Genomic DNA, 16584 nt, shown 5'->3' with positions numbered 1-16584 from the left:
TTCTGTGTGCTGCGGGACTCCACCGGCTTCTATTTACAGCGGGTTTTAATTAGGCAGCGTAAACCACCAATCACGAAAAATGCTATGTTCAACTTTGTAGGGGCCAGCCAATAAAGTGGCCTCTATGGAAGGGATGGGTGTTGCTAAGTGGACCATGTTTGTCCTATTCTCAGCAAGCACTTTGAATTGCCATGACTATATGCCACCAAGTAGACTGTTTTGGTAGAAACGTTTATGTATCGCTTCGACATAACTTTCTAGATCTAAAAGAGTTTGAGGCTTTGGAGCTTGGGATGACTGGTGGTTTCTACAGACAGGGCCCACTCTCCATGTAAGCGACTCTTTCACACACTGGTTGTTTGCAATCATGAATAGGATACACAAATACTGTCAACAGTCGTCGCTTGTCTGCAGTTATTGGGTTATTCTCAGTCCCTATATTACCATGATCCCTTTTCGGGGAGAAAGTGGTTCCCAATACATAGGGGCTTGTGGACTTATGTTTACTCACAGCCTGTAGGTTTTTCCTCTGGGTGCAGCTGCAGTTCAAGGCAGTAAATCCTACTTCACGAAGAGCAGGAGCTGTCAGTAAGGGAGGTTGTAGTAGTGCCCCTTCAAGAGGGGTGGATACTCTTCCAGTGTCTTCTAAATATGAGGGGTTTTCAAATGTGACCTGGTGGAGCTCGGGGTGGAACTAGGAGCCGCTTAGACGAGTAGCCCCTAAACCTAGCCAAACTGCAAAAATAGTTGGGAGCCACGGAGGACAGGGGTACGATAGCTGAACCAGGCAGCTGAGAACTTTTGTCCTTTCAAGTGACCTAGACATTTTTAGGTCGAGCCTAGAGTCAGCGTGCATGTGCTGCGAGACGTGTTGTTCTGGAGTATGGAATAGAAGCCCCGCCCTTTCTCTGCCCATATTTGTCATTGGCTTGTGTCATTGACATTCTTAAATGCTGGCTTCTGATTCGTAAATAGGCTTGTTAGTCCCTCCTTAGTACAGCTTTTTCTTCATTTGTACCCTCCCAAGGCGACTGACCCTTTTACTTGGCTTGTTACACTTCTCGATTTTAAGTCGGTGAGCACTATTTTGTTCATTAACTAACTAATAGGGACAATGGCTGCTGCTTCTTGCATTTGCAGCGCTCCCACACAGGTCAATGGCAGCTGCTTTTCACATCGAGTGCTGGCGACGCTTTTTATGTATTATAATACTTTTGAGATGAACGCGGCGTCCGCTTCAGCGACACCACATTTTCTCAGCTTTTATTCATTTTTTAATAAAATTGCATGCTGAGCGGGGCGACCGCGTTAGGGACACCATGCTCAGTTTAAAAAAAAAAAACTTTAATAGTGAGCCCAGTGCCCGCTTCAGGGACACCGCTCTGTTTCTTTTTCTTTTTTAAACTTTATTAATGAGCGCAGCGCCCCCTTAACGAACACCAAGCTCTGCAATACAATAGGTCACGCTTTTGCAAAAGTTTGACTTATTGGTATTTTAAATGACATTTGCCATTTACAATGCCAGTAGCTCAAATCTCGCAATTGCGAGACCTATTTCATTATAAATGCTTGTTAGTATCCTTAATCCTATCGACTCACTCCAAAGTAAAACCATAAACAGATAAAAAAGCTAGAGTGAAACCAACAACCATCAACGCTGCATTATTCTCAAGTACTGCCAGTCAGAAAGTCGCAGTGATTACTTTGTGTTTTTTAGATCTTTCCGAATAAAGACCTGACATTGTTGAAGAGATGTGTGGCCGTACGAGACGTACTGCTTCAGAAGAAGTTGTCAGAACACAAGGTAAGCACTGAGAAGAAGAAACTGTAATAATATCCATACAATTGGATGTGGCTCATAGGCTGCTGGTAATGCAGGAGTGATTTTATTGGTGTATGACAGGCCAGTTTGCTTGCAGCTAATTAAGGCCAGTATTTCTTCGGACCGAAGAGTGACAAAATAATCTTGATTTCTTAAAATGTGCATCTTCCAATGAATTGTACAGAATATTGTTATATAAGTTGTAGGCAGGTAGTGCTGGGATGGTGCGCTGAAGGCAGAATGCGATGTGCCATGTGGGCGCCGAGATAGGCATCTTCTCGATGTGCGGACAGTTGTAGGACTGGACAGCTAGGACTGGCTTGATGCGAATGAGGTGCTTTATGGAACAAAGCATCTTTAACTCTATTGCCTGTTTCCTCGTGGGCTTTTGAATTTTAACCAAAAAAAAGATTACATATACAGGCCAGAAAACTGCTTCAACTTAAAGGCACTAACGAGGTGTTTTTTTTAGAGTCTTTTTTCACCATCCTATAGTTTACCACTCTGAGGCCATACTTTATGACCCCTGGTCTGCGCTATAGAACCACGCCCAGAATGAAACTCTGCTGTAATACAATGTTTTAGCATGCTATACTCAGGATGTGGCAATATGACTGGTGTATATTGCTTATGTGATGGTGTTAGTCGCGCACCGTTTTGTAAGTGCAGGTTTGCTTCTAAGGATGACTGTTGGACAGTGAGCTACATCTTGAGGGACTAAAGGCACCTGGGAAGGCTGCTGGTCTTAATTATAGCAGCATGTCTTGCTGTGCCCAAAACAGAAAAGCCTCTGCTTTTCCAGGCCATCTATTGCTATCAGCAAATGATCGTGATTGTGCTCAGACCTGTTGTAAGCGCCAGTTTGGTAAGGTGGTGTTTGCAGCCAGGGCTCACAGTTATAAAACTTATAAAAATTAGTTTTTTTAACATACAATTTGAGAAAAGGGTGTTTATTTCACCAACAATGGTTCTTTTGTAAATTGAACATATTCTCAGGTTCTAATGTTTATGAATTTGGAGATGCATACAGTAAGGATCACTAGGCGGGTGTATTGTTCAGTATGACCTATGACCCTGCTTCCCTGCATCCTGCAGGCACCCCAAAGAAGACTGAGAAACTCTGAAACTGCAACGGTCCGCCGCTGCAAAGCATCAATGTAGCCTCACTTCCCAGCCCGAGCTGAAGTGGGCCAACGGTGTCAGTGTGGTCCCCAAGACCTCAAGAAACACAGTCTACTTTCGTTTTGCCCCTTGTGAACTCTCCGACCTGCAGCCTCTGTTTGCAGGCCCCCCTCTACCGGGACTGCTCCCGGTGATGACAATCTGACACCTAAAGACACCGCTACACCCATCGTCCCTGGCCCGTGGAGAAGAGAACCAAGAGTGTCCCCACGTCCCCTACCATCTTGAGAGCTTAGCCGACATTTTGGTTCAGCTCAACTCGTTTCCCAGTCCAAACCTGCAGCCTCTTTTCGACCAGAACCAATCCCAATTGGATAGCATTGGGCCCCTGACGCTGATAAGCACCTCTGCAACTGGCCACTCCAGTGCCTTCTGAGGTGAGCTGTTGGTGCTGCCTCAGACCTTGCCCCGTACTCACCTTAAGTCCAGGAGATTGGTCCTGCAAGTAGCTGTGAAGTACCCGAATGCAGTACATATTTTGCACCATTAAGGTAACTTTCGGCACCCGATGCTGAATTGCACCTCTGCACCCAGCCACCCCACTCTTGGTGCTGCCTTGGACCCTGCCCTTAACACACCTGAAGTCCAGAAGAGTGGTCCACTAAGTTGTTGTTAAGTGACCTTATGCAGTGTATGTTTTCACCCTAGGTTAACATTGCTGCATATCAAAAATCTGGTTCCTACTGGGTGCGCGTGGAAAACACTGAAACGGCTTTTGTTATAGGGGGCTAATATTGCAGCTATGCTGCAAAACCGCCCCCCAGTAACAAAAACCGCCCCCGGCAGCCCACCGGGGAAACGCCCGGTACCCGCTACGGCCAGTCCAGCTCTGCCCCCAGTTGGTGGATCCTTCTCTTCTTTCACTTCTCAGTTCTCACCACTTTGCTGGCAGTGTGGAGGGGGGGGGTCATAAAACAACCTGCCCCATGTGAAGCTACTCCTCTGTGTTCACCTCACCTCCGCTCACTCAGTTTAATGGTCCTCCCTGCGCCGAGGAGGCACAGGTTCTCGTGAGTCAGGGCTACATTTTGGAATCAGAGGGGTAACACAGTCCTGGCTTGGTTTCAGTTTCTCTGCCTTCTGACATCCATACAAGGTTCTTCGGCTGCTTGAAGGCATAACGGGCCCTAGATTCACAATTATAGACTTTAGCAGGGGCATTATCTGGTCTCTTTCATGTCTAGCATGACAACAAAATGGAGTGGCGCAAAGGAGCTTTCACTACACTGACATCTTTGACGGATGTCACCTAGCTCCTTTTTAATCCCACCCAATCCCATAAACTGTTTTTGCTGACTACATGAGCTTGGACATCCTGTAACAACTGTCAACTAACTTTGGAAATAATGAGGCATTTTTATGAATAGACCATGCAGCACAGCACAGCAAGGCAAGTTGCAGCGCTGCTTTGCATGAATCGGAGAGAGTTGAACAGTGCCATATTTACCAACATATGGTGCTGTTCTGACCCTCTATGCTCTGACACACTTGTGGTTATCTAGTGCTAACGCAGTCACCCTTGACCCATGGTGCATTATGGGCAGGATTGTTTTCGTGTAGGAAGGGATGACTTCCTGCACAAAAACAATCCTTAGAGGTTTATTCCTCTTTATATGTGTGCTGCAAAATGCAGCATATATAGTAAAAGGAAGTAACAAGGAGAAAAGAAGATATTTCTCCTTGTTACGCCTCTATCAGGTAGGTGTACAATTGTGGGGCAAACTAAGTTTTACAAGTCTTTGTAAATCTGGGATTGCATTAAAATGCATATGTGGTTGTACAGGAATGTCCATGCCTCACCCATGTAAAGCCTGGCAACACTAAGCAATGCAAGGCAGCACTTTGTGCTGTGTTATGTTACTTTGTGTTTACTAAATCACGCAAAGCCACACTAATCAATTTTGCTTGGCTTAGTAAATGCCAAAATGGATTTTGTGTCTGGTGTCTGGGCTGCGCCACAAAAGTGATGTAACCACGACGCAAAATCTTAGTATATCTGGGCCAAGTGTGTTGGCTGTCCCCATATATTCTCACACCAAACTTTGCTAAGATTGTGATCAGGGAAGGCCACTAAGCATTGTTCTTATTTCCAGTACACAAAATTTTAAGCATGAATTTAGAAGGGGTGATTAGACTATTCTTCCGGCCAGTGTGTTTATTGAGGTTTGGCCTCCATTAGTCCAATGTGTTCTTCAGAGAATGGACTCTATAAATGAGACATGGAATTCTGGTATGGGCAAAGGATTTATTTGCTCATTAGCTTAGATAGATTCTCTAGTAAAAGTTGTATGCTCTTTTTTGTACAGATAAGGAGAATGGTCAATCTTTCTTCAATAATCATATCCCCCAAATGAAGTATTCAAAAGCTTCATATTTTCTTCAGGGGCAGAAGTATATTTTTGTATAGTGCTAATGATGGTAGGCAATATTCTATCCCAAGAGTCTCCAACAGGTTGATCGTGAGCTACCAGTAGCTCGTAGCCTGTCTTGGATTCGCCTGATAGCTGCTAATTGAGTTTGGGAGAATGCAGCTGCCTCCCAGCTCATGCTGCATTTTAAAACTTTGTACACTTGTCCTCTGAGGATGGGACGAGTGACCAGAACAGCAGGCAGCCCCTCTTGTTAACTAATCAATGCCATGCTACTTCCTGAGAAGAAGCATGGCCATAACTACATCTTAGATAGTTAACACTGATTGAAAGCTTTCGCCCTGAAAAATATGATCTTAGGGAACATATGTTTCATTAAACTCAATGTAAAATATTTGGAAACCATTTAATTCAGAGACGACCTTGTTTAAGTTTCTTTCTTTTCTAGTTCCTTTGTCTTTCTCTTTCCTTTCTCTTCCCTTTTTAGGTCGAGGACTATCCGGTCTGCCGAAGGCAGAACCGGAAGTCGGAGATTTAATGTTTCAGAGAGTGGCTCCTTAGCCCGCCTCTCTTTTTGCCTCTCCTCCATTGGCTGGCTTCCTAAACGGAGGCCAGCCATTGGAGGAGAGAGCCGTCCCTCCAAATAGGCTCCGTCTTTTTCAGATTCGGGGGGGTGTTCCTTGCTGTTCTTTCCACTTTTTAGCCACGCCCTTTTAGAACAGCAGGAACACGCCCTCGAATCCGAAAAAGTTTCGGAGCTTCCATCCGCCATTTTTTTGCTGTCGTCTGGCCGCGCCAGAGCAAAGCGATTATCGGTGTCAGGGCTCGCGCAGCGTCACATTTAAGTACAGCCAGCTTGTAAAAATAACTAGACCGGTGGGCTTGGCAGGATCGGGTTAGGTACGTATGACTACCAGCGCAGGCGCCTCTCTGCTCCCGAGGGGTTTCTAGGCACATAGAGAGCCTCTGTGTACCCCAATGCGTAGTTACTGCTGAGAATCCAGCAGTGCTCCTTTGAAGTTCACCAGGGCTGCCTCGGCCTGCCAGGGGTGGAGAGGGCCCGCGTCACACCGTGGCCGACAGCAGGGTCTAATCTAGCCCTGCGAAGATCAGCACAAGGCGTCCCGACCTACCTTCCAAGCGGTGCAGGTGAAGTGCCGTGTCTTGTCGGCCAAGGTCGGCACATGACCCGCTTCGCGGGTTTCACACGACGCGAGTGAGGAACAGTCTGTGTGACCTGAACTGGATGAGAACGCTCAGACCCCAACGGATCAGGGGAGTACAGGGCTCTTCAGCTCTGTGTGTGACCCTGGGCACACGGAGAGCTGTGCGTGTTTGTGCCTGTGAGTTTGTGGTCTGTGTGTGTGAAAGTGTGAGGTTGTGCGTGCACAGATTCCTGCCGGTGTGTGATGCATACGTGATTGCTTGCACCCATCTCTTTGAGTGGTCGTCCCTGCCTGTCGATGTGTATCTGCTTGTGTGTTGTTTGACTGTGTGTGCTGCTGAAGAGAGAGCGCGATAGTGTGTGCGTGTCCATGTGTGTGTGTGGCACTTGGCCCTTTCTCCAAGATGGCGCTTGACTGTGTGTGACCCTGGGCACACGGAGAGAGAGCCCTGTAGCAAGGAGAACGGGGGTCTGTGCAGCCTTAAGTACTCTGTCCTACATTACCTTTCAAACGACGTGCGTGTTCATCTGACGTCACTAGCGTTGGGCGCGAGTGTGTGTGCCTGCACTGTGTGTGCTTCTGTGGCCAGCTCTCACCGATATCAAAACGCTGCCAGCACTTCCTCGCACCCCTCAAACCCTGCTGTCGGCAGACACCAATCTTTCACAAAAGGCAGTTTCCAAACGGACACATTATCATGTGCACTTTTAAAGAATGGAAATAGATGAAGTCACTTTTAACGAAATATGTCGACAAGCATTCCGCATTAACAATGCATTTATTCTATTACAAAATAAATGGCAGGTCACAAAACGTGTGCTATCAGACAATTGTGGCCTAATCCTCACTGGCAGGATAAACTTTATTTTTAGCGCTTAGATTCATGCTTCATTGCTTAAGCACTGTAAATAACCGATGATGCTTTTACAGTTTTGTTGGTACTCAATTTCCCAACCTCCGGCCTGGAAGAGAAGTGCTTGCACCTTAACTCCAAACTCCGTGCCTCGTTTGGGTGAGGGCCGCCCTTATTTTCCCATTTAAAGCACCGCCTGTGTGGGTGAGGATTTGTGTATTTTGAGCTGTGCGTGTTTGTGCCTGTGAGTTTGTGGTCTGTGTGTGTGAAAGTGTGAGGTTGTGTGTGCACAGATTCCTGCCGGTGTGTGATGCATACGTGATTGCTTGCACCCATCTCTTTGAGTGGTCGTCCATCTCCCTGCCTGTCGATGTGTGTCTGCTTGTGTGTTGTTTGACTGTGTGCGCTACTTAAGAAAGAGCGCGATAGTGTGTGCGTGTCCATGTGTGTGTGTGGCACTTGGCCCTTTCTCCAAGACGGCGCTTGACTGTGTGTGACCCTGGGCACACGGAGAGAGAGCCCTGTAGCAAGGAGAACGGGGGTCTGTGCAGCCTTAAGTACTCTGTCCTACATTACCTTTCAAACGACGTGCGTGTTCATCTGACGTCACTAGCGTTGGGCGCGAGTGTGTGTGCCTGCACTGTGTGTGCTTCTGTGGCCAGCTCTCACCGATATCAAAACGCTGCCAGCACTTCCTCACACCCCTCAAACCCTGCTGTCGGCAGACACCAATCTTTCACAAAAGGCAGTTTCCAAACGGACACATTATCGTGCACTTTTAAAGAATGGAAATAGATGAAGTCACTTTTAACGAAATATGTCGACAAGCATTCCGCATTAACAATGCATTTATTCTATTACAAAATAAATGGCAGGTCACAAAACGTGTGATATCAGACAATTGTGGCCTAATCCTCACTGGCAGGATAAACTTTATTTTTAGCGCTTAGATTCATGCTTCATTGCTTAAGCACTTTAAATAACCGATGATGCTTTTACAGTTTTGTTGGTACTCAATTTCCCAACCTCCGGCCTGGAAGAGAAGTGCTTGCACCTTAACTCCAAACTCCGTGCCTCGTTTGGGTGAGGGCCGCCCTTATTTTCCCATTTAAAGCACCGCCTGTGTGGGTGAGGATTTGTGTATTTTGAGCTGTGCGTGTTTGTGCCTGTGAGTTTGTGGTCTGTGTGTGTGAAAGTGTGAGGTTGTGCGTGCACAGATTCCTGCCGGTGTGTGATGCATACGTGATTACTTGCACCCATCTCTTTGAGTGGTCGTCCATCTCCCTGCCTGTCGATGTGTGTCTGCTTGTGTGTTGTTTGACTGTGTGTGCTGCTTAAGAGAGAGCGCAATAGTGTGTGCGTGTCCATGTGTGTGTGTGGCACTTGGCCTTTTCTCCAAGACAGCGCTTGAAGTGCACAACCCGCGTCATGTCTCCCTTGTCCTGCCCCCCGATGCCCACACCGGCCTCAGTACATTCCATCTCTGCCTCTTCCGAGACATGGGCACAGCTGTCACCAGACTCACTAGAAGGAAGTTCTTGCTGTAATAGAGGCGTGGGTGTCCTCGCTGAGGGTTCACGTCACCCAGGGAGTCGGAAAGCGAAGATCTGAAGCCTTTGACAGGGCTATGTTTTAAAGTCTGTCATTAGTCAAGATCTATTGGTTTTACGAAAATTATATGCAAAATATTCTTACTTACGAGCAGTGGTAAAGTATGGGAACTGTGATGCTGCGTGCGATGGGGGCGGGGTCAGTGAGCGTGGCGGCGGGATCCACGGTGTGGTTTTTAGGTCGAGGGACCATCCGGTCTGCCGAAGGCAGAACCGGAAGTCCGGAGATCTTATGTTTCTGAGAGTGGCTCATTAGCCCGCCTCTCTTTTTGGTTCTCCTCCATTGGCTGGCTTCCTAAACGGAGGCCAGCCATTGGAGGAGAGAGCCGTCCCTCCAAATAGGCTCCGTCTTTTTCAGATTCGGGGGCGTGTTCCGTGCTGTTCTTTCCACTTTTTAGCCACGCCCTTTTTCGAACAGCAGGAACACGCCCCCGAATCCGAAAAAATTTCGAAGCTTCCATCCGCCATTTTTTTGCTGTCGTCTGGCCGTGAGGATCCATCCGTCCGGTGCCGTGTTGTTGTGCTGGTGGTGGCGCTCCCGGGGCAGGCTCCAGTTCGACGAGCAGGGATCCGCACCGTGCTTTGGACGCCTTTCCCCCTTGTGCCTCCGGAGCTGGCATTTCCCCGGACTCGCAGTGATCCCGCCGGAGAGATGGTGTTGGTTACAGACTCCCACGCTGGCTCCTGCGTGGTGTAAGCTAGATCTAATGTTAACTTGTTTTTCATATAGCGCTCCATACTGCTTTATTACCGTTTGAGCGCTGTAAATAATGGAGTGCTATTACCCAATGCATTTGTTCTCCCATTTACCAAACTAAGACGGATGGGTGGTCCTTGATGTGGCTGGAACTTGTGACCCAAAGAAACTCGTGTTTTAGCAGCGAACTTAATCCAGTGTGCCATCCATGTTATGTTGGCAGCGTGTCAGTTTCGAGCGAGTAAATCAATGTAGTTTTAAAAATAACTTACACCGATATCTTCTTTTCCAAGATTGCCCTTCAGTTTAATTGGAGTGCGGACATTTAAACTTTCAGAATCGTTGTGTCATTTATCAGGCTTGTATTTTCGATTCGTATTGCTCTAAAACCTAAATCAATGGTATTCAAGAGCTCAGCTATCATACTGACGTATGCCATTACAGCTCCTCTCTGCTGACCACATTTCTTTTACTTTTTATTATTTTCGTTTATGATACTTCAGTTTTTAGCGAAAATCCAATCGTAGGCCATTGCTCGACTTTTCTCCTCTCTTGCAAATGGATACCAGCTCTTGCAGGTCTGTACATTTTAGAATTTTTAGGTGTCCTTCTAAATTTGAACAATCCTCTCCACCTGGCTCGAAATGTGCTTACTGTATGTCGTGTATTTACTTCTGTGCCAGGCTTTTCGGAGTGTGCAGGGCTGTCCCGCTGCTTGAACTCACTGTGTTAATTCTTTCTAAAAACTCCTTACTTGTTGCTTTTAATACCAATCCTCTCCACCTGGCTCGAAATGTGAAGCTTAAAGTGTCAGAAACACAAAGTATCCAAGGTTCATGCCTGCTGCCTTAAACTGCTCCAGCGTGAATGTGCAAACTTACCTTGCACAAACACCTCACACGAAAACAAGCAAAAGTTATACTCCCACCGGAGCCAAGTTCAGCAGCGTGTGTGCTCCTCATCACGGGATCAGAACTCTGCAACATCTCACTAACTCACTTTCACTGTCTCTTTCACTACCTCTCTCTATCTCACTACATCACAACACCACTCTGCTTACATCTCACTACCTCACAACATCCCTCTCACTCACTACATCACTGTTTCACTACCTCACTCTTTCTCACTACATAACTCTCTCTACCTCACTACTCTACTCTATCTCACTACCTGACAACTTCTCTCTCTCAAAACATCACTACCTCACTCTCTAGCTCACAACCTCACAACTTCACTCTCTATCTCACTACCTCACTCTTTCTATCTCACTAACTCACTTTCACTCTCTCTTTCACTACCTCTCTCTATCTTACTACATCACAACATCACTCTATGCTTATATATCACTACCACACAACATCCCTCTCCCTCACTACCTCACTCTCACTCTCTCACTACCTCACTCTCTCACTACCTCACTCTCTATCTACCTCACTCTCTATCTCACTACCTCACTCTCTATCTACCTCACTCTCTCTCACTACCTCACTCTCTATTTAAATACCTCACTCTCTCTCTCTCTCTCTCTCTCTCTCTCTCTCTATCTCACTACCTCACTCTCTCTCTGCTAATGCAATAGGTATCACATATGCAAAAAAAAGCTAATGCCAATAGAAATGACAATGCCATTTAGTTAGGGATACAAAAAAAATAAAAAAATAATGAGCAATACCAATAGCTCTACCTATAATATTGCAGAGACCATTGCATTGTAAATGCTTGTTATATATGTCTCTTCTTTCACTATTTGTTTCTCTCCTTTGTGTTTCCTTCTTTCGTTATTCCCTCCTTTAGTTCTTTCTCTCCTATCTTTTTTCTTCCTTTCCCTCCTTTCTTTATTTCTCATTTCCTTTCTTTCTTCCTTTCTCTCTTCCTTTTTCTTCAGTTTTCTTCCTTTCCTTCTCCCTTTCTTGTTTCCTTTCTTCCATTATTTTCTTCTTTTCCTTTCTTTTTTCCTGTTTTCTCCTCATTTTTCTTTCTCCCCTTCTTGCTGTTTCTTTCTTTCTCTCTGCTTCTACAGTTCCATTTTTGTCCCTCCTTTTTCTAATCGCTTTTCTGTCTGCTACTTTCCTGTTTCATTCACCCTCCTTCAACATTAATACTTTCTCTTTTTTTACTTTCTCAATTTGTTTTCCTTTTCTTCTGAGTTTTTCTTTCCTTACATTCTCTCCTTCTCCTCATTTGTTTCATCTTATTTCTCACAAGTTTTTTATTTTTATTTGTCCTTTTTTCTTTCTCCTACTCTTTGTTCTGTTTTTTCTTTCCTCCCCTCCTTTTTTCTTCCTTTCCTTTTCCTCCTCTCCTTTCTTTTTTCTTTCTTTCACTCCTTTTCTTTGCGAAAGCATACGTTACTAAAGCAATAGCTTCTTTAATTAATTTCTTGTTCATTTTTGCCTCATATATATACCCATGGGCATGGGTATAGCTCCAAAGATATGCTTGCACTCTGCACTTACATATCGCTTATGGTCAAGGTTAATGAGAAAATGTATAGTTAAAAAATAAGTTTGGTTTATTTTTTTTGTGTAGATTTGTCAGCCTGAGATTACTTGGGCATATTCTCTTGTAAAAGCGAAAACTTTAAAGCTTTGAAAATATATATGTACCATTCCTGCCACTGATGTTTTTTAAACATCTTTTTATTAAACAGTTGCTCAGCATACACGGACAGGTTTGTACATGTCAAATCAAGACTGAAAGTGTGAATAGAAATACACCATGTTTTTAGTGTCCATTAAAGTCAACTAGATAACAAGGGCTTCCTACTGTACAACAGGCACATCTCAGCATAGTTCAATATACTATTTAAGCCTCTTTATGAACATGTATGTGATCTCCCCAGGGTGTGCCTTCAGTGCCTCTATATTCCTCCCATGACACTGGTTATTGTTATTCTTAACTTTGAATCATAAAGAAAGTGCCAGTTTCTGTACATCAACGAATGGACTTTAGGGCAAGTAGTAAGATGCTGGATGTCTTCCGGGCCCTTGCTCCAGGAGTACAGTGTCAGCCTATGCATTTCACAACAAGGAGACCACAAACCCCAGTAAGACACTCCCCTCTCACAGGTGATTCATAAACAAGAGTAAAGGGATAAAACAGCTACTTGGAGACCCTACAAGATGCAGCCCTGATGCCACGAATAATATGTGTTCAATGTAGCAGGGCTGGATGCTCTAGGAGCAGAGTTTAAATTTATTGACCTTTATCTGGCCTTATCTAATCCATAAAATAGGAAGTACCCCAGGATGAAGTTCCTTGATCAGAAGTAGCTGTTGGGAAGTTTGGAGACCCCTGCCATACATTTTGTCCTCTGTGGAGAAAAACAGTTGATCCATTCAGTGTAGAAAAGACACATCCACCTGACCTGACACTCTAAGCCATAAAATGGATGAACGTTCTGCCAATCCTCTTTTGTAAACTGTAATGAAACTATTCAAAGGGATGTAGTGAGCACCTCAGCTAGATTCAAGCTAATATTTGGGATCTTCATCAAAATTAATGTGTAGAAGGTAATCTGTCCAAAATGCGGATGACAGCATTAGTAGGCTAATATCTCAGTTCAAAATATGTAGAATCTATTAATTTTTACAGCAAAATTATGTGCATCTAATTTTCTGTCAAGAGACCCATATCCTAAGATAGTTCACTCTCAGTGTAAGTAAAACACCCCAAAAAAATGCTAACCTGGGTAAAAGACAGGTCTGGGAAGAAAGAGCGTGACAAAGAGAGATTCCTGATGATTCAACAGCTCAGCTTCTCAGGAATTCATAAAGACTCTCTAGATCTTTGGGTTTTAATATCGAAAGTGCACACACATTAGCAAAAGATCTTAACAAGCATGCATCACTCCAAACCTTACACTCAATATAGTGCTTACCAGAAATGAGTAAGGGAAGCTCTGTAACTACCGCCACAGCTACCAAGATACAACCAGAGAACCAAAAAAGTACAAAGCATTGGTTCAGCTGAGCGTCCGTTGTGGAAGTTTCTGTAAGCGAGCAAAGAAAGACAGCTGTTAAGTAACAAAGGGCTGTAGGGGATCAGAGTGAAAAGGAAGGACAGGTAAGGTGCTGTGCCTAAAAGGGCGCTAACTACAGAGGGAACCATGGGACGGGAAAATACAACAAATGTCTGGGAACGTCAAACGAATCTGAACTGGGTCAAAAGTGGATACAACCAAACAACTGCTGTTGCGAGGCACAGTCCTTCATGCTTGCTGACATTTTAACTGCCACTCCTTCTCATATTCGTGAAGGGAAAGCATAGCTGATCCTTCACCCTGAGCTTCGCAGCCCCAGTCGTAACAGGCCTTCCCAGTTTTCATTTCTTCACTTTTCAGAGCCTCCAAGTCTGTGTAAGTTTGTGCCATTGATGTAACTTCGAAATGATGTCCTAATTTGCTGAGAATGTCTTTTTGTAGTCCTGATCTCTTGAGATCCCCAAGTCTGAGATTGACTCCTGTTACAGCAGATCTCTGATATTTTAGGAAGTAGCTATAAAACAAAGATTCTGGGGAACAATATTAATTTTCAAACCTCTACTAGTATCAAAATAACTAGACACAAAGATGATAAATGTTGTATTGATAGTCTCTGAAATTTCCTACATATCAAAGATTGACTATCACATAGGTGTACAAAGAGAATTATGATAATAAAGCTCCTGTCATACAGTAAACGGGAAATTGAATGTTTTGTACAAAGAGTTTCACAGTGCCCTCCATAACAACAAAGTTACAACAAAAAAGGCAATTTAATAAATCTTAGTAGATTTGTGTGCTGATTCAGGAGTTCGATTTGGTTGACATCTAAAGAAAAAAACACCCTTATAAGGGAAAATGCTGTTAATCTGTTAGCTATAAACAACAGAACAACATCAGTTTATTTCTAGCTTTTGATTAGATAGGAATTCAGCAATACAAGCTACAGCCGGATCAATGCAGAAACCTTTTTGGATAACTCTAGTACTGCTTTTGAGATTTCAGCAACTGAGCCTCTGGTGAAATTCAATGATAGACAATGGAACGGAGGATACTGAAACACAAAGACTATGTAGAAATTCTGGGGCTCCAACTCATTGAATGTGTGTCTTTGAATGGAGATTTCTCTAATCTGCTCATTGATTCAAATGCCATAAATGGTTATCCATAAGTCATTATTACATATATGTTGTACTACAAGTCGGAAATGCAAGAATGGATTTAAAAATGTAAAATTGTGATTACAAGTTATGATTTGTATACTCTCCTGATTCAATAAGGAAAAACCACAAAGAAACAACATGTTTATAACACAATATTCCATTTAGACAAACTTACTAAGATAAAGATGAAGACGAATTAGTAGATAAACATAAATCTAGTATGAGCCTGGCAGTTAAACGGGCAAGATTTGATTCTAGAAACAGTAAGCAGGAATCAATCCACAATGTTGGATATATTGAAAATGGCATTTCTAAATTGACTTCTGATCATCTATGCATATCAGTGCCTCCTTTTTGCTTGTATCTCAACCAACTCATTTAAATACGACATAGAAATAGAAGAGGGCTAAATTTGATTATGATAATCTGAAAATGTTCTTCAGGGAACTGTCAAACACTATTGCTTAAAATGTATCTCTTAACTTAATGAAATAAAGAAATTACCTATAACTTTAAAAGATGTTGAAAAGCTTTTTGCTACTAGTTTAAGCAAAATCATCTAGTACTGATGGTAATGCCACATTCATGAAATTCAGCAAATATATCTATCTTTCTTAACAAGGAGAAAGATACAGAACAATACGGTTGTAGTCACCTTGTTTGCCCGTGAATGGAGATTTGATTATCTATTTTTCTTATTCTTTCTAGATGCATCAACACATCAAATTGGCATCTTAGGTAGAATAGCAAGATCTTATTCTGATTTAGAATATACAGGTCTGTGTATTTGATCTGAGCATGCTGGTTAAAATCTCAGTTTCCAAATTATTATTTTCAATATGGTTTGTAGGACACATCTAGACTCTATAAATGTCTTGCTACCACACGGGTAGATCTCAGATCTCAGATATTGGTCTGTGACATTTACAATCAGCTTTATTGACTTGTTTTATATTGAGACAGTAGCCAAAATAATTAGCGACATAAGGTATACACTGAGTTCTTTGTTTAGTATGTCGCATCAGAATTTGGCTATAAATGCTGATACAGCAGTGACTGATTTAACTAATATGTATGATACATGCACATTCTGAGACAATATTGCTATTAAAGGGAAGTATTTGTCTTGATTTGCAAAACATGTATAAATCTACTCCTTACAGGTCTTTGACTTCAATTTGCATACAAATAAAACATTTTCATGATCCCCAAAACCAATTTATTTACAGAAGAAATTCAAAGATTTCCATGAGTATTCTTAGCTTTCCATATGGAGTCCTGCCTATTGTCAGCATGGAGTAAAATCCACAGCAGCATACATGACAAAAACACGCAAAAAGTAAATTTTTTCCAATTTAGGTTTTTTTCTTTAGTGGTAATGTTTACCCCAAGTTAAACACCGTTTCAATAAATCCTCATGAATAGTGGGGATCTACCATTTCGTCACCCATCAAACAAACAAATGATATGTCTTACAAAACTCATCAGCGCCATTAATCTATGAGCTATTAAGCTATGAGCTATTAAGACACAAAGGTATGTTTGACTGTGTTTCATATTGCTGTGAAGCAAAGGTTTAATTACATTTAGTGAAAAGCAACACAGTCTTTGTATTTTAGGCCAGAATTCCAATCAGAGTCTCTGTTGTAGTCTGAGGGAGTCATACTGCGCATAAAGTTCAGACCGCGCATAAAGTCTTTTGTTGGTTTTCCCTTGTTTTGGAAAGAAGAGAATCAGCAG

General features: G+C 43.3%; 1 protein-coding gene across 2 annotated transcripts in view; it reads left to right on the top strand.

Moving 5' to 3' along the window:
• Positions 1 to 16584, top strand: part of CYP17A1 (cytochrome P450 family 17 subfamily A member 1) — a 282729-nt gene that overhangs the window by 132274 nt on the left and 133871 nt on the right. For both annotated transcript variants that reach the window (XM_085606579.1, XM_085606582.1), the window contains one exon: positions 1718 to 1804. In XM_085606579.1, coding sequence (XP_085462705.1) covers positions 1718 to 1804 — 87 coding nt within the window. The remainder of the gene's footprint in view (positions 1 to 1717; positions 1805 to 16584) is intronic.

Source organism: Triturus cristatus, chromosome 1_2 (assembly GCF_964204655.1).
Source record: "Triturus cristatus chromosome 1_2, aTriCri1.1, whole genome shotgun sequence".
Taxonomy (NCBI): Eukaryota; Metazoa; Chordata; class Amphibia; order Caudata; family Salamandridae; genus Triturus; species Triturus cristatus.
This window is presented reverse-complemented; position numbering and strand designations above follow the sequence as displayed.